The 24346-nt window shown below is 37.7% G+C and overlaps 1 protein-coding gene across 1 annotated transcript in view; it reads left to right on the forward strand.

Moving 5' to 3' along the window:
• Nucleotides 1-24346, forward strand: part of TRIM36 (tripartite motif containing 36) — a 46905-nt gene that overhangs the window by 13171 nt on the left and 9388 nt on the right. Inside the window, exons 3-7 of the mRNA XM_050793054.1 lie at nt 11156-11481; nt 13885-14031; nt 16894-16989; nt 20968-21221; nt 21461-21585. Of these exons, the coding sequence (XP_050649011.1) occupies nt 11156-11481; nt 13885-14031; nt 16894-16989; nt 20968-21221; nt 21461-21585 (948 nt within the window). The remainder of the gene's footprint in view (nt 1-11155; nt 11482-13884; nt 14032-16893; nt 16990-20967; nt 21222-21460; nt 21586-24346) is intronic.

Consider the following 24346-nt stretch of genomic DNA (forward strand, 5'->3'; position numbering starts at 1 on the left):
AGTTCTTCAGTGGTGATTTGTGAGATTTTGGTGCACCCATCACCCGAGCAGTGTCCACTGCACCCTATTGGTAGTCTTTTGTCCCTCACCCCCTTCCTACCCTTTCTGCCTGAGTCCCCAGAGTCCATTGTGTTATTCTTATGCCTTTGCATCCTCATAGCTTAGCTCCCACTTATGAGTGAGACCATATGATGTTTGGTTTTCCATTCCTGAGTTACTTCACTAAGAATAATAGTCTCCAGTCTCATCAAGGTCACTGTGAATGCCATTAATTCATTTCTTTTTATAGCTGAGTAGTATTCCATCGTGTATGTATAACACCACAGTTTCTTTATCCACTCAATTGATAGGAATTTGGGTTTTTTCCACGTTTTTGCAACTGCTAATTGTGCTGCCATAAACATAGTGTGCAAGTATATTTTTTGTATAATGACTTCTTTTCCTCTGGGTAGATACCCACTAGTGGGATTGCTGCATCAAATGGTAGTTCCACTTTCAGTACTTTTTTTTTTTTTTTTGAGATAGAGTTTCACTGTTGTCCCTCAGACTGGAGTGCAATGGCGTGATCTTGACTCACTGCAACCTCCGCCCACCAGGTTCAAGCGAGTGTCCTGCCTCAGCCACCTAAGTAACTGGGATTATAGGCAAGCATCACCACACCTGGCTAATTTTTCGATTTTTAGTAGAGATGGGATTTTGCCATGGCAGCCAGGCTGGTCTCGAACTCCTGACCTCAGGTGATCCACCCACCTTGGCCTGCCAAAGTGTTGGGATTACAGGTGTGAGCCACCACGCCTGGCCTCTGCTTTTAGTTCTTTAAGGAATCTCCACACTCTTTTCTGTAGTGCTTGTACTAGTTTGCATTCCCACTAGCAGTGTAGAAGTGTACCCTGTTCACTGCATCTATGCCAACATCTGGTTTTTTTTTATTATGGCCATTCTTGCAGGAGTAAGGTGGTATCACATTGTGGTTTTGATTTGCATCTTCTTGATCATACAGTGATATTGAGCATTTTGAAATACGTTTGTTGACCATTTGTGTATCTTCTTTTAAGAATTGTCTATTCATGTCCTTAGCCCACTTTTTGATGGGATTGTTTTTTTCTTATTGATTTGTTTGAGTTCATTGTGATTCTGGATATTAGCCCTTTGTCAGATGTATAGATTTTGAAATTTTTTTTTCCACTCTATGGGATGTCTGTTTACTCTGCTGACTATTCCTTTTTTTATTTATTTTTTTATTTATTTTTTATTTTTTTATTTTTAAATTTATTTATTATTATTATACTTTAAGTTGTAGGGTACATGTGCATAACGTGCAGGTTTGTTACATATGTATACTTGTGCCATGTTGCTGTGCTGCACCCATCAACTCGTCATTTACATCAGGTATAACTCCCAATGCAATCCCTCCCCCCTCCCCCCTCCCCATGATAGGCCCCGGTGTGTGATGTTCCCCTTCCTGAGTCCGAGTGATCTCATTGTTCAGTTCCCACCTATGAGTGAGAACATGCGGTGTTTGGTTTTCTGTTCTTGTGATAGTTTGCTAAGAATGATGGATTCCAGCTGCATCCAAGTCCCTACAAAGGACTCAAACTCATCCTTTTTGATGGCTGCATAGTATTCCATGGTGTATATGTGCCACATTTTCTTAATCCAATCTGTCACTGATGGACATTTGGGTTGATTCCAAGTCTTTGCTATTGTGAATAGTGCTGCAATAAACATACGTGTGCATGTGTCTTTATAGCAGCATAATTTATAATCCTTTGGGTATATACCCAGTAATGGGATGGCTGGGTCATATGGTACATCTAGTTCTAGATCCTTGAGGAATCGCCATACTGTTTTCCATAATGGTTGAACTAGTTTACAATCCCACCAACAGTGTAAAAGTGTTCCTATTTCTCCACATCCTCTCCAGCACCTGTTGTTTCCTGACTTTTTAATGATTGCCATTCTAGCTGGTGTGAGATGGTATCTCATTGTGGTTTTGATTTGCATTTCTTTGATGGCCAGTGATGATAAGCATTTTTTCATGTGTCTGTTGGCTGTATGAATGTCTTCTTTTGAGAAATGTCTGTTCATATCCTTTGCCCACTTTTTGATGGGGTTGTTTGTTTTTTTCTTGTAAATTTGTTTGAGTTCTTTGTAGGTTCTGGATATTAGCCCTTTGTCAGATGAGTAGATTGCAAAAATTTTCTCCCATTCTGTAGGTTGCCTGTTCACTCTGATGGTAGTTTCTTTTGCTGTGCAGAAGCTCTTTAGTTTAATGAGATCCCATTTGTCAATTTTGGCTTTTGCTGCTGTTGCTTTTGGTGTTTTAGACATGAAATCTTTGCCCATGCCTATGTCCTGAATGGTACTACCTAGGTTTTCCTCTAGGATTTTTATGGTATTAGGTCTAACATTTAAGTCTCTAATCCATCTTGAATTAATTTTCGTATAAGGAGTAAGGAAAGGATCCAGTTTCAGCTTTCTACTTATGGCTAGCCAATTTTCCCAGCACCATTTATTAAATAGGGAATCCTTTCCCCATTTCTTGTTTCTCTCAGGTTTGTCAAAGATCAGATGGCTGTAGATGTGTGGTATTATTTCTGAGGACTCTGTTCTGTTCCATTGGTCTATATCTCTGTTTTGGTACCAGTACCATGCTGTTTTGGTTACTGTAGCCTTGTAGTATAGTTTGAAGTCAGGTAGCGTGATGCCTCCAGCTTTGTTCTTTTGACTTAGGATTGTCTTGGAGATGCGGGCTCTTTTTTGGTTCCATATGAACTTTAAAGCAGTTTTTTCCAATTCTGTGAAGAAAGTCATTGGTAGCTTGATGGGGATGGCATTGAATCTATAAATTACCTTGGGCAGTATGGCCATTTTCACGATATTGATTCTTCCTATCCATGAGCATGGTATGTTATGTTCTTCCATTTGTTTGTGTCCTCTTTTATTTCACTGAGCAGTGGTTTGTAGTTCTCCTTGAAGAGGTCCTTTACATCCCTTGTAAGTTGGATTCCTAGGTATTTGATTCTCTTTGAAGCAATTGTGAATGGAAGTTCATTCCTGATTTGGCTCTCTGTTTGTCTGTTACTGGTGTATAAGAATGCTTATCATCAGCAAACAGTGACAGTTTGACTTCCTCTTTACCAATTTGGTTGCCCTTCATTTCTTTTTCTTGTCTGATTGCTCTGGCTAGGACTTCCAGTACTATGTTGAAGAAGAGTGGTGATAGTGGGCATCCTTGTCTTGTTCCAGTTATCAGAGGGAATGCTTTCAACTCTTCCCCATTCGGTATTATGTTGGCTGTGGGTTTGTCATAGATGGGTTTTATTATATTGAGGTATGTTCCTTGTATGCTGATTTTGCTGAGAGTCTTAATCATAAAGGGATGCTAGATTTTGTCAAATGCCTTTTTTGCATCTATTGAGATGATCATGTGATTTTTGTTTTCAATTCTGTTTATGTGGTGTATCACATTTATTGACTTGCATATGTTAAACCATCCCTGCATCCTGGTATGACACCCACTTGATCATGGTGGATTATCTTTTTGATATGTTGTTGGATTTAGTTAGCTAGTATTTTGTTAAGGATTTAACGTCTATGTTCATCAGGGATATTGGTCTGTAGTTTATTTTTATTTTTTTTTTTGAGACGGAATTTCGCTCTTTGTTGCCCAGGCTGGAGTGCAGTGGTGCGATCTTGGCTCACCACAGCCTCTGCCTCCCCGGTTCAAGCAATTCTCCTGTCTCAGTCTCCTGAGTAGCTGAGATTACAGGTCCCTGCCACCATACCCAGCTAATTATTTTTATAAGCAGTGTTTTGCTCTTGATGCCCAGGCTGAAGTGCAATGGCGTGATCTTGGCTCACTGCAGCCTCTGCCTCCTGGGTTCAAGTGATTCTCCTGCCTCAGCCTCCAGAGTAGCTGGGCTTACAGGTATGCACCACCACACCTGGCTAATTTTTTTGTATTTTTAGTAGAGATGAGGTTTCTTCCATGTTGGTCAGGCTGGTGTCAAACTCCTGACCTCAGGTGATCTGCCCGCCTCAGCCTTCCAAAGTGCTGGGATTACAATCGTGAGCCACCACGCCCAGCCTGGTCTGTAGTTTTCTTTTGTTGTGTCCTTTCCTGGTTTTGGTATTAGGGTGATATTGGCTTCATAGAATGAGTTAGAGAGGGTTCCCTCTTTCTCTATCTCCTGGAACAGTGTCAATAGGATTAGTACCAATTGTTCTTTGAATACCTGGTCGAATTCTGCTGTGAATCCGTCTGATCCTGGACCTTTTTTGTTGGTAATTTTAAAATTACCATTTCAATCTTGGTGCTTGTTATTGATCTGTTCAGGGTCTCTAATTCTTCCTGATTTAAGCTAAGAAAGTTGTATCTTTCCAATAATTTATCTGTCTCTTTTAGGTTTTCTAGTTTATGCATGTAAAGGTGGTCATAGCAGCCTTGAATGATCTTTTGTATTTCTGTGGTGTCAATTGTAATATCTCCTGATTCATTCCTTATTGAGCTTATTTGGATTATTCTTCTTTTCTTGGTTAATTTTTCTAATGGTATATCAATTTTATTTATCTTCGAAGAACCAGCTTTTTGTTTGATTTATCTTTTGTGGTTTTTTTTTTTTTTTTTTTTTTCGTTTGTTTCAATTTCATTTAGTTCTGCTCTGATCTTGGTTATTTCCTTTCTTCTGCTAGGTTTGGGTTTGGTTTGTTCTTGTTTTTCCGGTTCCTAGAGGTGTGTCCTTAGATTGTCTCTTGGTGCTCTTTCAGACTTTTGATATAGGCGTTTAGGGCTGTGAGCTTTCCTTTTAGCACTGCCTTTGCCATGTCCCAGAGGTTTTGATAGGTTGTGTCACTATTGTCATGCAGTTTGAAGAATATTTAAATTTCATCTTGTTTTCATTTTTTTTTTTTTTTTTGACCCAGTGCTCATTCAGGAGCAGGTTATTTAATTTCCATGTATTTGCATGGTTTTGAAGGTTCCTTGTGGAGTTGATTTCCAGTTTTATTCCACTGTGGTCTGAGAGAGTGCTTGATATAATTTCAGTATTTTCAAATTTATTGAGGCTCATTTTGTAGCCTATCATACAGTCTATCTTGGAGAAAGTTCCATGCGCTGTTGAATAGAATGTATATTCTGTGGTTGTTGGATGGAATGTTGTGCGTGTAACTGTTAGGTCCATTTGTTCCAAGGAATAGTTTAAATCCATTGTTTCTGGCCAGGTATGGTGGTTCACGCATGTAATCCTGGCACTTTGGGAGGCCAGGGCGGGAGAATCACCTGAGGCCAGGAGTTCGAGACCAGCCTGGACAACATGGTGAAACCCTGTCTCTACTAAAAGTACAAAAATTAGCCGGGCCTGGTGGCACGCATCTGTAATCCCAGCTACTCGGGAGGCTGAGGCAGGAGAACCTCTTGAACCTGAGAGGTGGAGATTGCAGTGAGCTGAGATTGTGCCACTGCACTCCAGCCTGGGTAACAGAGCATGACTCCATCTCAAAGAAAAAAAAAAATCATTGTTTCTTTGTTGTCTTTCTGTCTTGACCTGTCTAGGGCTGTCAGTGGTGTATTGACACCTCCCACTATTACTGTGTTGCTGTCTATCTCATTTCTTAGATCAGTTAGTAATTGTTTTATAAATGTGGAAGCCCCTGTGTTAGGTGTATATATGTTTAGGATTGTGATATTTTCCTGTTGGATAAGGCCTTTTATCATTATATAATGTCCTTCTTTGTCTTTTTAAACTGGTTAGCTTTAAAGTTTGTTCTGTCTGGTTTAAGAATAGCTACTCCTGCTGGCTTTTGGTGTCCATTCACATGAAATGTCTTTTTCCACCCCTTTAGCTTAAGTTTTTGTGAGTCCTTATGTGTTAGGTGAGTCTCTTGAAGGCAGCAGATGGTTGGTGAATTCTTACTTATTCTGCAATTCTTTATCTTTTTTTAAGTGGAGCATTTAGGCCATTTACATTCAGTTGGTATTAAGATATGAGGTACCATTCCATTCATTGTGCTATTTTTTGCCTGTATACCTTGTTTTCTTTGTTTTTTTAAATCTTATTTTTGTTTTATAGGTCCTGTGTGATTTATGCTTTAAAGAGGTTCTGTTTTGATGTGTTTCCAGGATTTGTTTCAAGATTTAGAATTCCTTTTAGCAGTTCTTTTAGAGGAGGCTTGGTAGTGGCGAATTCTCTCAGCATTTGTTTGTCTGAAAAAAACTCTTATCTTTACTTCATAAGTGAAGCTTCGTTTTGCTGCATATAAAATTCTTGGCAAATAATTTTTTTTTTTAGGAGGCTGAAGATAGGGCCCCAATCCCTTCTAGCTTGTAGGGTTTCTGCTGAGAAATCTGCTGTTAATCTGATAGATTTTCCCTATGGTTACCTGGTGCTTTTTTCTCACAGCTCTTAAGATTCTTTCCTTTGTCTTAACTGATAACCTGATGACAATGTTCCTAGGCAATGATCTTTTTGCCATGAATTTCCCAGGTGTTCTTTGTGCTTTTTGTATTTGGATGTCTAGGTCTCTAGCAAGGCTGGGGAAGGTTTCCTCGATTATTCCCCCAAATACGTTTTCCAAATTTTAGATTTCTCTTCTTCCTCAGGAACGCTGATTATTCTTAGGGTGGGTCATTTAACGTAATCCCAGGCTTCTTGGAGGCTTTGTTCATATTTTCTTATTCTTTCTTCGTCTTGTTGGATTGGGTTAGTTCGAAGACTTTGTCTTCGAGCTCTGAATTTCTTTCTTATACTTGTTCAATTCTGTTACTAAGACTTTCCAGAGCATTTTGCATTTCTATTAGTGTGTCCATGGTTTCCTGTAGTTTTCATTGTTTTTTATGTATGCTATCTATTTCCTTGAACATTTCTTCCTTCACTTCTTGTATCATTTTTTAGATTTCCTTACATTGAGCTTTGCCTTTCTCTGGTGTCTCCTCAATTAGTTTAATAACTAACCTCCTGGATTCTTTTTCAGGTAAATGAGGGATTTCTTCTTGGTTTGGGTCCCTTGCTGGTGAGCTAGTGTGATTTTTGCTGGTGTTAACCTTGTTTTGTCATATTGCCAGAGTTGGTTTCCTGGTTCCTTCTCATTTGGGTAGGCTCTGTCAGAGGAGAGGTTAGGGCTCAGGGTTGCTGTTCAGTTCCTTTTGTCCCACAGGTTGTTTTTGATGTAGTACTCTTCCGCATTTCCTATGGATGTGCCTTCCTGGGAGCCGAGTTGTAGTGATTGTTCTCTCTTCTGAATCTATCCACCTGGTAAGCATACCAGGCTTTGGGCCGGTATTGGGTGTTGTGTGCCCAGAGTCCTGTGATGTGAACCATCTTTGGGTCTTTCAGCCATGGGTACCACCAGCACCTGTTCTGATGGAGGTGGCAGGCAGTGAAATGGACTCTTTGAAGCTTCTTAGCTTTGGTGGTTTAATGCACTATTTTTGTGCTGGTTGGCCTCCTGCCAGGAGGTGGAACTTTCCAAAGGGCATCAACTGTGGTAGTAGGAGGAGGAACAAGCGGTGGGCAGGGCCCTAGAACTCCCAAGATTATGTGCCCTTTGTCTTCAGTTACCAGGGTAGGTAGGGAAAGACCATTGGGTGGGGGCAGGGCTAGGCATGTCTGAGTTCAGACTCTCCTTGAGCAGCTCTTGCTGCAGCTGCTGCGGGGATTGGGGTTGAGCTTTCCAGGTCAATGGAGTTATGTTCCTAGGAGGATTATGGCCACCTCTGCTGTGTCACACAGGTTGTCAGCGAAGTGGGGGAAAGCCGGCAGTCACAGGCATCACCCAGCTCCCACACAATCTGAAGGGCCAGTCTCACTTCCACTGTGCCCCTGACAACATTACTAAGTTTGTTTCCAGGCAGTGGATGAGCAGGACTGAGAACTTGCCCTAGTCTACCCACCTCCCAGCTGCAAAAGCAAGTATGGTTTTCCTTCTCCCGCCTGTGGAGTCTGCACACTGGATTTACACGCTCCCCCAAGTTCTGGCCAGAAGGCTTCTCCATCAGTTCAAATTGTATCAAACTTCAGCTGGAGATTTCCTTCTCCCTGTGGCCTTTTCCCAGAGCCTCTGGCTGTTCTCCAGAAGGATCCCTGCCTGTGAGACCAGACAAAAACGACTTAGTGGGGGCCCAGTGAGCTTCCAGGGGTTTTCCCACTGCTTCCTCTACCCTTGTATTTCACTCAGCTCTCTAAATTGACTCAGCTCCAGGTAAGGTCAAAATCTTCTCCCGTTATCCAGGCCTTCAGTTTCCCCAGTGGAGGTGTGTTTGGGGGCACACAATCTCCCTTTCCCACTTCCACAGTCTGGGCCCTTGCAGTATTTAGGGTGTCTCCCAGGTCCTGTAGGAGCAATCTGCTTCCTTCAGGGGCTCTGTGGGTCCTCTCAGCTTTCCTAGTTTATTTTTGTAGTCATTCTGGAGCAAAATTTCACAATGCTAGCCTCCACATGCTGCTCTGTCAGAGCTGCAATCTAGTCCTTCCTCTAGTTATAGTCCTTCAATCTAGTTTGCAATGATCCCTATTTTTCTTTTTCATTGTCTAATGCAATTGAGCAATACTAGTCCTTCTGTAATCTAGTTTGCAATGATCCCTCTATTTTTCAATTTTATTTAATTTTAATTAAATTTTAAAAGTCACATGTAGCTAATGGCTACTGTATCAGATAGCACAGCCATGGAAAGTAGAAAGTTGACGCTTCCATTTTGTTCTTAGTTCCATTGCCTTGATTTTTTCATTAGGTTTACTTCCCAGAATATCCTAAGATTCTCATTTTGTTTATTGCTCTGAACATCTACTGTTTGTTTTTATGAACACAATGAAAGAAGTATAAGACAGATGAAATAAAAGTTCTTTCGCATTTGTAAGAAATATTTGAGAGCTTTCAAGATGAGTTCAGAAAGATAACCAAGGTATCTATTTGAATGAGTTGTGAAAAATTACATGTCTAAATATAATGTCTGATTTAAGAAGTTTAGTGTTTCACACTTTTTTTTTACTGTAAACGTACACTAGCAGAGGTATACAGAAAAGGGATGAAACTTTTTTGTTTTTGTTTTTGTTTTCAAATTTCTGAGGACCCAAGTCTGGGTGTCACCAGCATACATGTTAAAGCTTGATTTTGTTGTCATTATTTACTTTTCATTATCCCATTACTTTAATTGGTCATAATCTTCATAAAACCAAAAATAACTCATTTTTTAACATTTTTGATACTCGTTTTCTATTTATCTAAATTTTCATCACCTAGTTCATGTATGGAAACCTGCAATTAAATATGAATTTCCATTTTTTTAAACTTGACCACTGCACCATACCATTTCCAGAATTGTTTGGCTTGTTTTATTTCCTAAATGAAATTTTCATTGGCATGTGATTTCGAAGTAGCTTTGCTGCTTATTTCATTATATGCCTGCTGTGGTGTGAAAGATTTTGGATTGTATTGCATGTTTTTAGAATTATTATCTGGATATATTTTAGGATTTTCAAATTTTTATTGGGCAGCTTTTTTGTATGCATTAATGTTTAAAAATGTAAAGGTTAAAATATCTTTAAATGAAGATACTAAAATATTCTGCATGTTTGTTGTATGAGTAGATTTTGGGGCCCAGTGCCATATAGCATGCTATAACATCACTTCCAATAAGTAATATTGTGGGCTGATTGCTAAATTTTACCTGAACTGATACCATGTCAGATATCTTTTAAGACATTCTTTTGAGTGATGACAGTTATGTGGTATACCAAATTCAGCCATTCATTTTTGATATTGGATACATGGTAGTATGAAAGAATGTAGGTTAAGAAGCTTGTGTTTATGTTAAGGGACTTATTTTGTGGGCAAGTAAGACTACATACTCTTAAGAACAGATTTACGGCCGGGCGCGGTGGCTCACGCCTGTAATCCCAGCACTTTGGGCGGCTGAGGTGGGTGGGTCACAAGGTCAGGGGTTCAAGACCAGCCTGGCCAGATGGTGAAATGCCATCTCTACTAAAAATATAAAAATTAGCCAGACGTGGTGGTGGGCGCCTGTAATCCCAGCTACTCAGGAGGCTGAGGCAGAGAATTGCTTGAACCCGGGAGGCGGAAGTTGCAGTGAGCTGAGATCACACTCCAGGCTGGGCGACAGAGTGAGACTCCGTCTTAAAAAAAAAAAAAAAAAAAAAAAAAAAACAGATTTACAAATGGGGTAATATGGTATGCATGCACCTGTGGTAAATGGACAACCCTGGAGTCCTGTGAACCAGTGAGTAAGGACTGTCATACATTGGTTTCTTGATTTATTAAAATTGGGATAATAATACTAAAAAGTGTGATGTTTAAGGTCATTCATTGTTTTATATATGTTGTAAAAGTATTGGCAGTATTTTTGGGGCAACTTTTGGCTTACTGAATTAAGTAATCTTAATGATTCTTTGTTTCAGGTCATAAGAAGATATTAAATGGTTGGTCCCTCTTAAAAATCACTGAATTATAGGTCTATGAATGCATTTTTCACTCTTCTGTAGATTGCACTCGGTTAACTAATGATCTTCCCTACTGAATTTTTCCAGATAAAACAATACTACAGTGGGAAACCCTCTATTGTAGTGTTTTTAAAAATTCTGGGGTCACGTCACATACTCTTTTGGAAATCTGATAAAAGCTGTGGGGTTTTACCAGAAAATATGCATATGTATATAGATGAAAGATTTCTAATAGTTCATGGATCTGCCTGGCACCTCTTCATAGGCCTTGTGCTAGGGACCCCTGCTCTTTTATGTATCGACTCATTTCCTGTCAGTCAGCAAAGACTGTTCATTTCAGTGCCTTTGGATATAGTGTATAAAAGTAACTATAAATGCTAATTATATAATTTTAAAAGCTCTTGACCCCATGTAGTATTGTATTATATGTTTTTATCTTTATGATTTAGTATGGGTTTGATGTGGGTTTACTATAGAATATTTTCCTTTTTGATTTGATAACTAATAACTTGGGCTTGTCTTTTGTATACTAAGGAAAAAATTTTAAAAACATTTTCACAATACAAATTTCACGTGGAGCCACTTCGGATACTGTTTTTGTGATATATTTGTAGATATGTCTGTAAGACATGACTCCTCTTTCCTTCATTCTAATCATTTTCCTACAGCTGTAACTAAACAAAGACTTACTAATTACACAGGGTGGAAGCGCAATTCATTGACCCCGAGGACAACTATTTTTCCTTGCCCTGGCTGTGAGCATGATGTGGATCTTGGAGAACGAGGAATCAATGGTCTGTTTCGAAACTTCACTTTGGAAACTATTGTGGAAAGATATCGGCAGGCAGCTAGGGCAGCCACAGCCATTATGTGTGACCTTTGTAAACCACCACCTCAGGAATCCACAAAAAGCTGCATGGACTGTAGTGCAAGTTACTGCAATGAATGCTTCAAAATTCATCATCCTTGGGGTACAATAAAAGCTCAACATGAGTATGTTGGTCCAACTACTAACTTTAGACCCAAGGTAAGTGAAGTTTTTATTAGAGTGTTATTTTAACTTAATGTTGTGAAACGTTTATGTAACTTAATGTTATGAAATAAATATATTGAGTCTAGAACTTGACAGAAAGGAAATAACTTTTAAAGCAGGTGTGAGAACTTAAGGCCTAGTTGGCTGGAGTTACTTACTATGGGGCTAAACATCCCCACCAATAGAGGGCAATATTGTGGTTTATTCTATTATAATCCAGTGTGATACACTACAATAAATGAATGTTTGTAATGATAACTCTGATTAAAGGTTATCTCAGATATACTCTTTAAGATTGAAATGGTTAAAGTTAAAAAGCCTTTTTGTGCTTTAGTGTGATAAATCCATAATTGCTTAAAAAGTTTGACTGCGAAACGTATTTTTGTTTTTAGTTAGCTAGAATTGTACAATGAATAAAAGTAACTACAGCCTAATATTTTGTAGCTTGTAGCTTGTGATATAATGGTTATATGTTATCTAAAGTAGAATTTGCATTTCTTAAACGTTCTGAGTAATTTTTTTAATATTGCTCAAAAGAAGTTTATGTATTGTTTGCCCTGCTATGTGCCTGGAAATAAACTGATCTTTTGATATCTTCACTTCTTTCTGATTTATATCGATTTTTAAAACCTGTGGTTGAGTTTTTCAAAGTTCTTATTCCTTATAATGTAGTAACCTGTGTATGAAAATCTATTTGCATTCTTAAGTGTAAAACCTTTAATTTGTAAGAAAAAATGGGAAAAACTCAAAAGTTTTTTTGAAACTATGAGCTATTTCTTATATTAAATAGTGAAGGCTTGGTAGATTAAGGCAAAAACCATCTGTGCTATCACATTTTGAATGACCTTTCTCAAACTGTGTCAGTCTGGCAGTAGATTCATCAGATAGCTTTTAATCCTCTATTATGTTCCTCATTTTAAATGCTCAAGGCCATCAATTTTTAAAAATTTGTAACTTCAACCTGATGTTTTAATGTTTCCTTTAAATGATTAAATTGATTTCTACCATGAAATAACCTTTGATTAAATGACTTTTATTAAGGTTGGGTCTTTGTGAATTAAAGATTTAAGGAAATTTTAAGTATAGCCTTACAGTTTCTGTTTACAAATATAATAAAACATTGATAAGACCAAAAGAAATACAGATAGATTATACTGAGAAACATTTCATTTGTCAAGTAGTTAATGCTACTCAATTCTAAAACGGTGTCCAAAATGGTGTTCCTTACTGCTATGGAATATTTGCCTATAACGTTGAGTTCTTTTGATCATTTCTTGCAGATAGACAAACTTTTTATTTTATTTTAAATGTAATGGCTTTGGGGATGTGGAAGCTTGGACATGCTGAAAAACTTGAAACATTTTCCAATTGTTTTTCTCCTGAGCCTATATATTGGTATTAGGACTTTCTATATTGTACTTTTTGTTTGTTCCTTTTAAATGTAAGTTACAAAATTAGCTGGGCATGGTGGCACATGCCTGTAATCCCAGCTACTTGGGAGGCTGAGGCAGGAAAATTGCTTGAACCTAGGAGGTGAAGGTTGCAGTGAGCGGAGGTTGCGGTGAGCGGAGATCGCACCATTGCACTCCAGCCTGGGCGACAGAGCGAGACTCCGTCTCATAAATAAATAAATAAATCTCTCTAAGTTATCAGACAAGTTACAGTTGCTTAAAATGTAATCTATTGGAATCTTTAACAACCTTTGATTTTATTAACATACTAAAAGGAATTTCCCCTTTCAAACGAAAACAGTTATTTTACATAAAATTTCATATGTTATTTATCAGATAGCTTTTAGTCCTCTACGATAATAGTTTACAGAGTAAAAAGGTAGACAGATCAGAAAAACAGTTCCAAATTTGGTCAATGCATTTGTAATTAATTTGTAAAAGGAAACACATCTAGAAGCTTATAAAGTTTTCTGAGACTCTTTTAGTAACAGATTTCTGTTACTGAGGCCATGAGTCTCATAAATTGTTATGGTACTTCATTAAAAATATTGACTATGATAGTTAAGAATTGCCTCATCAGTGTGGTCAGATGGCCTTTCTAACTTGGCTAAGTGTTCATTCCATTTGAATCTGATAGGAATGAAACTCTAACTGAACAAGTTTTGGAGAAATAACATTTACATATTAGGAAGAGATTGGGCACGTTCAGAGGGGTATGGCTGTAGACAACATCTACACATTAATCATTTGAACCCTCAAATTGAAAAATAGTAATTCCGATATAGAGAATTTTCATGCGACGTATCGACCATTTTTCTTTTTACATTCATATTCATTTAAATGGCTTTATTTAGTGATTTTGTAAAGGAAATCTTTGTATTTTGGTAGTTTGTCAGGTTACTTGAAACCTAGATCCTTAATCATACTTTTATTCTTTACTCAATAGATTTTAATGTGCCCAGAACATGAAACAGAGAGAATAAACATGTACTGTGAATTATGTCGGAGGCCAGTTTGCCATCTGTGTAAGTTGGGTGGTAATCATGCCAACCACCGTGTAACCACCATGAGCAGTGCCTACAAAACCTTAAAGGTAGGACTTATTTTTGGAACAGAATTTTGATTCTTCGTAACTTTACTTTATGCCTTTAACTTTTAATTTTTAAAATCATGGTGTGTTACATGACCTTTTTTGTACTAAACTGAGTTTAAGTGTTACTTAATGATCTACTAATATTAGGTTGTTAGTATTTCTGATGAACAGTTATTTGTGGTACTGATAAGGCCTGGCATATTGTCACCTACATTGCATTAGCTCTGAATTCTGAGGGAAGAGAGAAGGCTGAAGGACACTTCATCATGATACCCAAATGAGCCCAATGTCTATAATAATGGATGTCTACATAGGATTGACATACTTTAAAGGGTTGTGGCTGTTTTAAGACACTTGATTCTTATTTCTTGCCTATAGAATCAGTATTTTGTTCATTCTGATGGCACTTTTACGATTTAAAACTGAATTACTTCCTTTCTGTTAGCTTTATTGATGATATTTAAAACTTTCAAATTTGATAATCAACAGCGAAGCAGGCAGTGGTAGAAAACTTTTTGTTTTATTCTTTTTCCCTTTAAACAATATTTTTAAAAGAAATCTTCTGTATACCTACTACCCATTTTGTTTCCTTCCTCTCTAACAATACGTGTATGCATTTTTTGCCTCTATCTAATTGCATATATGCAAACTGTTTTGTTTTACATTTTATATTTATGTTGTACTCTATCTTCTCTGCACATATGGAATACAGGTATAATTGTATAATTGTTCTTGCCTACTAATTCTCTCATCTGTTTCACTACTAGGTCAATTTTGATTGATTTTTTTTTTAATTAGAGTTTATATTCCTCTGCTACCTTGCATGCCTGCTAATTTTTGATTGGCTGCCAGTTATTGGATATTTTTGTATTCCTACAAATGCTGTTTTCTTTAAGTATGTGATTAAGTTACTTGGAAACGTTTGGATCTTACTTTGTGAGGCAGGACAGAACAGCATTTGGTTCTAAGGGCTAATGTTACCTGACTATCAAAGTAAAAGCCTTTGATTACTTTTTTCAATGCCCTGTGAATTTTGAGGTGTTTTTTTTGTTTGTTTGTTTTTTATCTGACTGGTGGGGAACAGACACTCTTCCCAGCCTCGTGTAAGCTCCTGGCATTGTTTCCTCAGGGCCTGTAGGGTAATTCTTTGCCTAGGCTTGGGCAGTTTCCTCACACACAAGAGTTGATGAGGACTGCTGAATATATAAGGGGGACTGTTTGTGTCTCTGGAGTTCTTTCTCTTTACAACAGTCTCTTCTTAGGTACATGCCTTACAACGTATGGCCTCCTTGGACTCAACTGCATCTCCTCAGGGTTCTTAGTTTGCCCTCAGGAGACTCTGATATACACTGGTGTTTGAGAACGACCAATCCAGAGGAAAGCTTCTGAGCAGTTTTGAATTCCCTGAGAAATTAGCCTCTGATTAGTGCCTAAAGAACTGGGGTCCTGTTTTATCTAAAGGAGTTAGTGGTAGCCTTGTCTTTTTACATTTTAATCTTCAGTGCCTATTTTCTGTGTGGTGCATATACCTTTTGGAGACAAAACTAATCTAGTCTTTTAAAACAAACTGGCTATATTTGAGGGGACTATTAAGACTGGAGCTGTCTCAGATAAAAGCTGTTCTCAGATAAACATGTAGTTGGCCAGATACTTTGAGCATTAAAACTCAGAGAGTGTAGTGCTTTTAGATCATGCGTCTGAATTCTGCCCTGTATCCTTCTCTGGTCCTTACCTCTTTGAGTCAAATAACTTACCTTTTCCTATCTTGTAGTTCTAATGTAAGCTGCTATCATAGAACTAAGCCTTACTTAAATTTAAATGGCCAAATTTGTCTCATTGCTACCGTAGTTAAAAAGGGTACCACCACTTGCACCTAGTACTTCTGATTTCCACATGGGCCTGTTAGGGATGGTATTGTCAGAATTGCCATTTTACTTTCAGCTTGGTGGTAAGAAGTACCTCTCAGCCTGCAGAATAGTGTTTAGTGTTTAATAGTGCCCTCTTCTTGAGCACCCTTTTCCTTTCTAGTCATTGGTGGTAACTGAGCCTGAAATGCTCAGATCGGCCTGTAAGGGCTACAGCTTGAAAGGCATTTTCTGGATGTTCTTGTTCTTATTTAGACTCTGAATACATTTTTCTGTTACAGCTTTTTACCCCATGGTGTTTCGGGGCTTTTGTGTTTTGTTTTGTGTGTATTTCAGAGTAGGTTTTCTGGGCAAGACCAGGGATCTCACCAAAACCTATGACGGCATTTCTATGGGAAAGAAACTATACTTCAAAATGTCTGCCTTACAGACAGATCACTCAATGAGCTCTGGAAATTGCCTGTTTTTATAAAACTATTTTCATTATTGTGTAATTATTTCATAGGCTGGGATGGACTGTGAATATTATTTTGGAAGGCTCTTTGTTGCTATTCCTATTGTGTAGAGGTGTGTGTGTGCGCGCGCGCGCGCGCACGTGGGTGTTTGTGAGAGTAAATTGTAAAATCTGAAGACAAAACTATTTGAATTGCTGCTCTTCCATTTACTTAGAAGCCTTAGGAGCAGGAGCTCTAGGAATGACAATGAAACAATAAAAATGTATTATTTTTATATTCGGAAGTTTTGACTAACCATTATTACCTTGTTCTTTTTTTCCAACTGATTCTAATATTTCATACATCCTTTGGCCTTCTGTGCCTAAGGCCATTAATTGTTTACTCTGGGTTAATAATGATAATTGCCATAGTTGATTTTATTATCTGTTTATCAGAGGCTGTAGAAGAGGATGAGTCCTGTGTAATTAAAAAAAAAAAAAACTCTGCAAGGTCTTTGTTAAACTCCCGTTTTGTCCGTTTGTGTTATGAATGTGTTTCAACAGGAAAAGCTTTCAAAGGATATTGATTACCTTATTGGTAAGGAAAGCCAAGTGAAGAGTCAAATATCTGAACTAAACTTGTTAATGAAAGAAACAGAGGTAAGTGATAAACTATCTTACATATTTTAAATTATTGTTATTTTATCTAGACATTCACTCATTTGTTCATAAAATCCTGAGAGTATTATATGAGCTGGGAATACAAAGTTGTGTTAGATTTCACCCCTGCTTTTCTGGGGCTCTGGAAACAAATATAAAAAATGAATTACAATGTTGTGCGGTCACTTCTGTGATAAAGCTAGTGATTAAATGATACTGGAACACAGAGGGAAAAATGACTATTTGTGTGGCAACTAACAAGATCTCAAAAATATGTAATAGTAATATAAGGGAACTGATAGGTTTTACTTATTTTTATTATATTTTTTAAAATTAATAGATCACTTTTGGAAAATGTGCTATATGCAGATTAGACCAGGTTTATTTTAAATTTCAGGTATTCCTGAGTGTATACCCTATATATGTTCCCCAAAAGACATATATTAGAATGTTGATGGCTGCCTTGTTTGTAGTTGTCACAAAGTGAGATCTACCCACATGCCCATTAACAGTAGAATAAAAGCAGCAATAAGAATGAATGATGTGCAGCTGCACACAGCAGTGTCGATTAGTCTTGCAATAATGTTGAAAGGAAGGTGCCAGACACAAAGGAATATATACCATGTGATTACATTTATAAAAAGTACCAAAAAAGGTGAAACTAGATGATGTTGTTAGAGTTGAGGAGGGGTGGATCAGTGTCTGGAAAGGTTATATGGAGGCTTCTGGAATACTTGTAATGTTCTTTTATCTAATCTGGATTTTCTGTTGGATGCTGGTTATATTGAGTGTGTGGGTAAAGATTCATTAGTCTTTATACTTACATGTACATTTTTCCATTTGTGTATTATGTTTTAATAAAAAATTGGAAAAGATAACATTTTAAAAATATAGTAAAAGGGGATTGGGTTGGGTTATTTTAAAAGTCCAGATATTCTTCATTGACTTTGTTGTACACTTGTTTTTCTTCTCCATTTGAAACAAAGTTGAGCCATTACTCCTGATTTTTGGTAATTAAATATAAAAATATCCCAGCTAGTATGACTCTGTTACTTGAAGAAATTTTTTTCCAATATAGGGTGAAATTATTGAGAAATCATGTAAATTAACACCCTTACCAGTAGTGCTTTTGTTTTTAATATTATTTTCCTGATCTTTACTGCCTGTCAGTCGTTTTTCCATGCAGTTTGGGGTTTTCTTTTTCATATTTTTGTTGGATTAAATGACAGACTGTCTCAACACAAAGCAGATGATCACCTCAGTAGTTTGCTTCAAGTGTTGCATCTTTGGTCATTTTATTAGTAGCCTTGTTTGTTGGTCCTCTCGGTCCTGCTGCCCTTCACTTCTGAAATAAAGACCGAGAGTCTGTTTTGGGATTTGTCATCAATAGGTTAAAAATTGCAGAACTTAGGTGTCAAGTATTCATGTAGACACCGATTCCTTGTGATCGTGGGGACATTATTGAGTTGTTTTGTATCATTTGCCTAAGCTGTATCTGCAGGCTTATCAATAAGGATTTTTTTTATGGTAGATAACTTGCCTCCATTCTTGACCTTTACTCAGTGATGGTGGTGATACTGTCTTTTTATCTTTAATTATACTTAGCTGGAAAAAAAATCTCTCTATAATATTTCTGAGTTTAATGTCGTGATTTGTCAGTGAAATACTATCAAAATATCACTACCTTCTACTCCCTCTCTTTTAAAAATATGTGGTTTTCAGTGTTAGGAAACAGGAGATCTGGAAAAAATTTCCTTTCATTATGTTGGTGTTGGCTGGAAGCCATTGGAAAATGCACAGTACACTTCTGCCATATATTATCAGCTTTTAAGAATGTTCTTGGCCAGGTGCAGTGGCTAACGCCTATAATCCCAGCACTTTGGGAGGCCGAGGCAGGTGGATCACGAGGTCAGGAGTTCAAGACCAGCCTGGCCACAGGTTTCACATAGTGAAACCCTGTCTCTACTAAAGATACAAAAAAATTAGCTAGGCATGGTGGCGCGCGCCTGTAATCCCAGTTACTCGGGAGGCTGAGGCAGGAGAATTGCTTGAACCCAGGAGGCGGAGGTTGCAGTGAGCCGAGATCACACCATTCCACTCTGGCCTGGGCAACAGGGCGAGACTCCGTCTCAAAAAAAAAAAAAAAAAAAAAAAAAAAAAGCCGGGTGTGGTGGCTCACACCTGTAATCCCAGCACTTTGGGAGACCGAGGCAGGCAGATCATGAGGTCAGGAGATCCAGACCATCCTAGCTAACATGGTGAAACCTCATCTCTACTAAAAATGCAAAAAATAATTAAATGGGCATGGTGGCAGGCGCCTGCAGTCCCAGCTACTCAGGAGGCTGAGCCAGGAGAATGGCGTGAACCCAGGAGGCGGAGCTTGCAGTGAGCCGAGATCGCGCCACCATGCTATAGCCTGGGCAACACAGTGAGATTCCGTCTCAAAAAAAAAAAAAGTGTTCTCGAAGACTTTTTTCTGTTGGCTGCTGTGAGTCTGTTATAATAACTGCTTAGGAGTGCTTTGCCAGTCTTCTCAAATCATGAGCTCTGATTTTATAGGAATTCAGAATGTTTAACCAATACTAGGATCATTTTCTGACAGTTTGTATGAATGTTTATTTACAGTATGTGACATTGTGGTATGTACTTTATGTAAATAACCTTTTAAAGTCTCTTCACAAAAACCTAAATGGTTTTTCTTATCCCCTGTTTTCAGAAGAGAAAAACAGAAAGAGAAGTGAAATGATTAGCCTATGGTCACACAGCTAAGTCAGGATTTAATTATAATTAAATTATATGAATGTGAAGAGGATACTTTTATTTTTATATCTTAGTAAAGAATGTCATATTTTAGAGTTTTGTGGCTAAAAACTTTTTTAGGCCGGGTGCGGTGGCTCATGCCTGTAATCCCAACACTTTGGGAGGCCAAGGAGGGTTGATCACAAACGAGGTCAGGAGATCGAGACCATCCTGGCTAACACTGCGAAACCCCATCTCTACTAAAAATATGAAAATAAATTAGCCGGGCATGGTGGCACGTGCCTGTAGTCCCAGCTACTTGGGAGGCTGAGGCGGGAGAATCACTTGAACCGGGGAGGCAGAGGTTACAGTGAGCCGAGATCGCGCCACTGCACTCCAGCTTGGGTGACAGAGAGAGACTCCATCTCAAAAAAAACAAAAACAACTTTTTAAAAAGTTGGAGGGCCGGGCGCGGTGGCTCAAGCCTGTAATCCCAGCACTTTGGGAGGCTGAGACGGGCGGATCACGAGGTCGGGAGATCGAGACCATCCTGTCTAACACGGTGAAACCCCGTCTCTACTAAAAATACAGAAAACTAGCCGGGCGTAGTGGCGGGCGCCTATAGTCCCAGCTACTCGGGAGGCTGAGGCAGGAGAATGGCGAGAACCCGGGAGGCGGAGCTTGCAGTGAGCCGAGATCGCGCCACCGCACTGCAGCCTGGGTGACTGAGCAAGACTCCGTCTCAAAAAAAAAAAAAAAAAAAAAAAAAAGTTGGAGTAGCGTAGAAAGGGTTAAAACATTTCTGAATTTGAAATGAATTCAAAGCTCTGGACTTGTGTCTTCCTGTTTTTGGTTAAATCAGTTCATTTCTCCTTCAAATTCCTTTATATACCACTGAAAGATTGTTCTCTTATTTAATTGACTAAATTGTCTATACTGGACTTTGGAGACGAAAAGCTTAAGGAAGTACAATATTATAAAATTACAAAGTAAATCTGAATAAAAGTTGTCGTTTGTTCTTTGCTGAATGTATTTGATGCCAAAATATTGTTCTGAAAATTTCAGAGTCAGATAAAACTTTTTTTCTTTATAATATCTAGGTTGGTTTTACTGAATTTTGATAATGTTGTCATCACATAGATGAAATATAATTATGTAGAACTTTGTGGAAAGCCATTTGGGTTTGACAGAAGAGGCAATGCTTTATCTTAGTGTAATGGAGATACTGTTTTTTCATAGTGTAATGGAGAGAGGGCTAAAGAAGAAGCAATTACACATTTTGAAAAGCTCTTTGAAATTCTGGAAGAGAGGAAATCATCTGTTTTGAAAGCAATTGACTCCTCCAAGAAACTAAGATTAGACAAATTTCAGACTCAAATGGAGGAGTACCAGGGACTTCTAGAGAACAATGGACTTGTGGGATATGCTCAAGAAGTGCTAAAGGAGACGGATCAGTCCTGCTTTGTGCAAACAGCAAAGCAGCTCCACCTCAGGTATTCTCTTTTACTTCTAACTTCAGAACCTCTTGAGCAATTTTATTAAATGCTGCTGTGTATTCTCACTGTAGCTCTGAGTGGTCCATAATGCTGTGTTAATGTGAGGTACATCTTGCCTCATTCTTAACTTTAATTTTGAATGAAGTGTGGGTGTTATTTTGTTAATCATGTTGCAGATATTTAGTTTGATTTGCCTTCTTGAAGAATCATTTTTTGTATAAAATATCTGTCTGCAGAATACAGAAAGCCACAGAATCTTTGAAGAGCTTTAGACCTGCAGCTCAGACTTCTTTTGAAGACTATGTTGTTAATACCTCTAAGCAAACAGAACTTCTTGGAGAATTATCCTTTTTCTCTAGTGGTAAGTCTTAATGAAGGCAAAAACCTCATTCTTTTTGTCTGAATTTATATAGTGTGGAAGAAAACACAAGTTCTCTTAAATTTGACATTATAAAGCAGCATATCACTTGCCCAGGACTATCGGTAGCATCCTGAAATCATATCCTATTTATGTTTTTATAACTGTATTTTATGCACAAAAACTATGTTCCATTAGTTTGTGTGTTTTTAAACATTGCATAAATAACATTATGTTGTATGTATTCTTTTTGTAAATTCCTTTTTAGAAAATTAACGTAAATATTTGTTATGTGAAATTTTGATTTAAAGTGATATTTTAACTGTTTACAGTATTTCATAAATAAATAAATCATTTTCCTACTAAGATATTTTTTTTTCTATTTTTTTCCTCTTTTATAAAACAATGCTGTATTGCACATCCTTGTCAGAATTTTTGGGGCAAGTGTATGTGACTTTCTCGAACAGAAGCCTAGAGATGGAATCTGCAGGCTGTTTACATTGCTGTATTAGTTTGCTTGGGCTGCAGTGACAAAAGTACCATAGACTGAGTGGCTCAAACAAATTCATTTTCTTACATTTCTGGAGACTAGAAGTCGGAGATCAGGGTGTTGACAGGGTTGGTTTCTTCTGAACCTCTCCTCTTGGTTGATAAATGGCTGTCTTCTCCCTGTGTCTTCACATGGTCCTCTGTTTGTGTTTGTGTGTAATCTAATCTTCTCTTTTTATAAGGACACTGGTCATATTGGAGTAGGGCCCATTCTAATGACCTGATTTTAATTTAATTTCCTCTTTAAAGACCGTATTTTAAAATACAGTCACATTCTGAGGTATGTAGTGGGGTTTAGGACTTCAACTTGTGAATTTCCAGGGGCGAGGGTGGGGTCTGGGGGACTGGGGAAGGATGCAGTTCAGCCCATAACACTTGCTTATGTTTCTATTTTGCTACTCCCTAGCAGAGAGGTCTTCCTTGCCTGTTTTTCTTCTGCTCACCTCATTCCTCTCCCTAAGGTTTCTCTTCTAGTGATGGTGAACAATTACAGTCCTTAGAAAGATATGCTTATAGTGTGATTACTTTATAGGTACAGATTTGTAGATTTGTATGTTAATGAAAGGAAATTTGTCTTGTTAAAAGTTTAAAACTCTGAAGGATTAACTGCAACCCCTTTTTCAAATCTGTACCTGAATCTGATTTATTATGACTACCTTATTTTTTCAAAGATATTTGTCGTCACTTAAAATGCTGTTTGTATTTCATACACTATACTGTGTTTCCAAAATGTATACTTGAATAGTATATATATACAAATATATTTTTGCTTACTTGTGAGTCCTAGGTCCTCCCTCCCTTTGGATCCCAAAGTGGTTGCTGGAAAGGTGAGGTTGAGGGTGGGTGATCCTGGGTTATACCATTGTATAGCAAGGAAACAGATGGATGAGAATGGGATAGTAGTCACCTAGCTTCTGGCTAATGGATCTTCCCCTCGCTTTTTGCTACATGCATTTTTTTTTTTTTTTTGAAAGCTATCTTTCAAAAAAAGAAAAAGGATATGGGGTAGGGGATTTACTATTTGTGTTATTTTGTAACTTTTTTTTTTAATTTTAAAATGTATTTAGGATAACTTTCCAGAACTCATGATGGCTGCATAACGTTCAGTTGTATAAATGCAGCATACACAGACATGCTTATACATTGGGGAATAAGGAGAGGAGAGAGACTTCTGATTCTTATTCATGTCCTTCTCTGTGATTTGACATAAAAGTGTGTGTGTAGCTTTTATAGCATATTGTTCGTAGCATATGATTCCAGCAGTTAAGCTTAGGAATTGGCTCTATAGAAAGGACTATGCATATGAACAAAGATTTAGCTTTTAATCATTTTATTTTTAGTGAAAAACCAGAAACCTGTTTCCAAAACTCAACAGTTAAATGTTGATATACATAGTAGTATACCATTGAGGGGGAAAATACTGGCAGGATCTATACAAAAAGGTTATAGTAAAATCTTTTAATGTGTATTTTTTAGTTTCTGATTTCCTTACAAAACTATGTATCATGATTGTATTCAGAAAAATTAATTTGCTTTGCAACTCTACAGAATAAAATATGAAAAGAAATGATATAATATTCATTGAGAGGCCGAGCACCGGTGGCTTACGCCTGTAATCCCAGTACTTTGGGAGGCCAAGGTGGGCAGATCACGAGGTCTGGAGATCGAGACCATCCTGGCTAACGTGGTGAAACCCCATCTGTACTAAAAACTCAAAAAATTAGTAGGGCGTGGTGGCACGTACCTGTAATCCGAGCTACTTGGGAGACTGAGGCAGGAAAATCACTTGAGCCTGGGAGGCGGAGGCTGGAGTGAGCTGAGATCATGCCACTGCACTCCAGCCTGGACAACAGAGCAAGACTCTGTCTCAAAAAAAAAAAAAATTCGTCGAGAATTTGATATTCTTACCAGACTTATATTTTAAAATATTAAAATAATAGTTTGTTTAGGGAAGGACATAGGTAAAAAAAATTTCAAGTCATGGGCTATTATTCAGTAGGTAGAAGGCATGTGTTTAAAAAAAATTTACTTGTGGCTTTGAGTCAGTTTTCTTTTTTATTATTTCTCCTTTCAGTTATAAGTATAGATATACCTTTTAAATATAAAATATATTAAAAATTTTAATATATTTAATTTTGTGCTTTCTTATAGTATTATAAATTTAGAAAATTATTGGACAGTATAGAAATCAGTAAATAGCCAGGCGCGGTGGCTC

Source organism: Macaca thibetana, chromosome 6 (assembly GCF_024542745.1).
Source record: "Macaca thibetana thibetana isolate TM-01 chromosome 6, ASM2454274v1, whole genome shotgun sequence".
Classification (NCBI taxonomy): Eukaryota; Metazoa; Chordata; class Mammalia; order Primates; family Cercopithecidae; genus Macaca; species Macaca thibetana.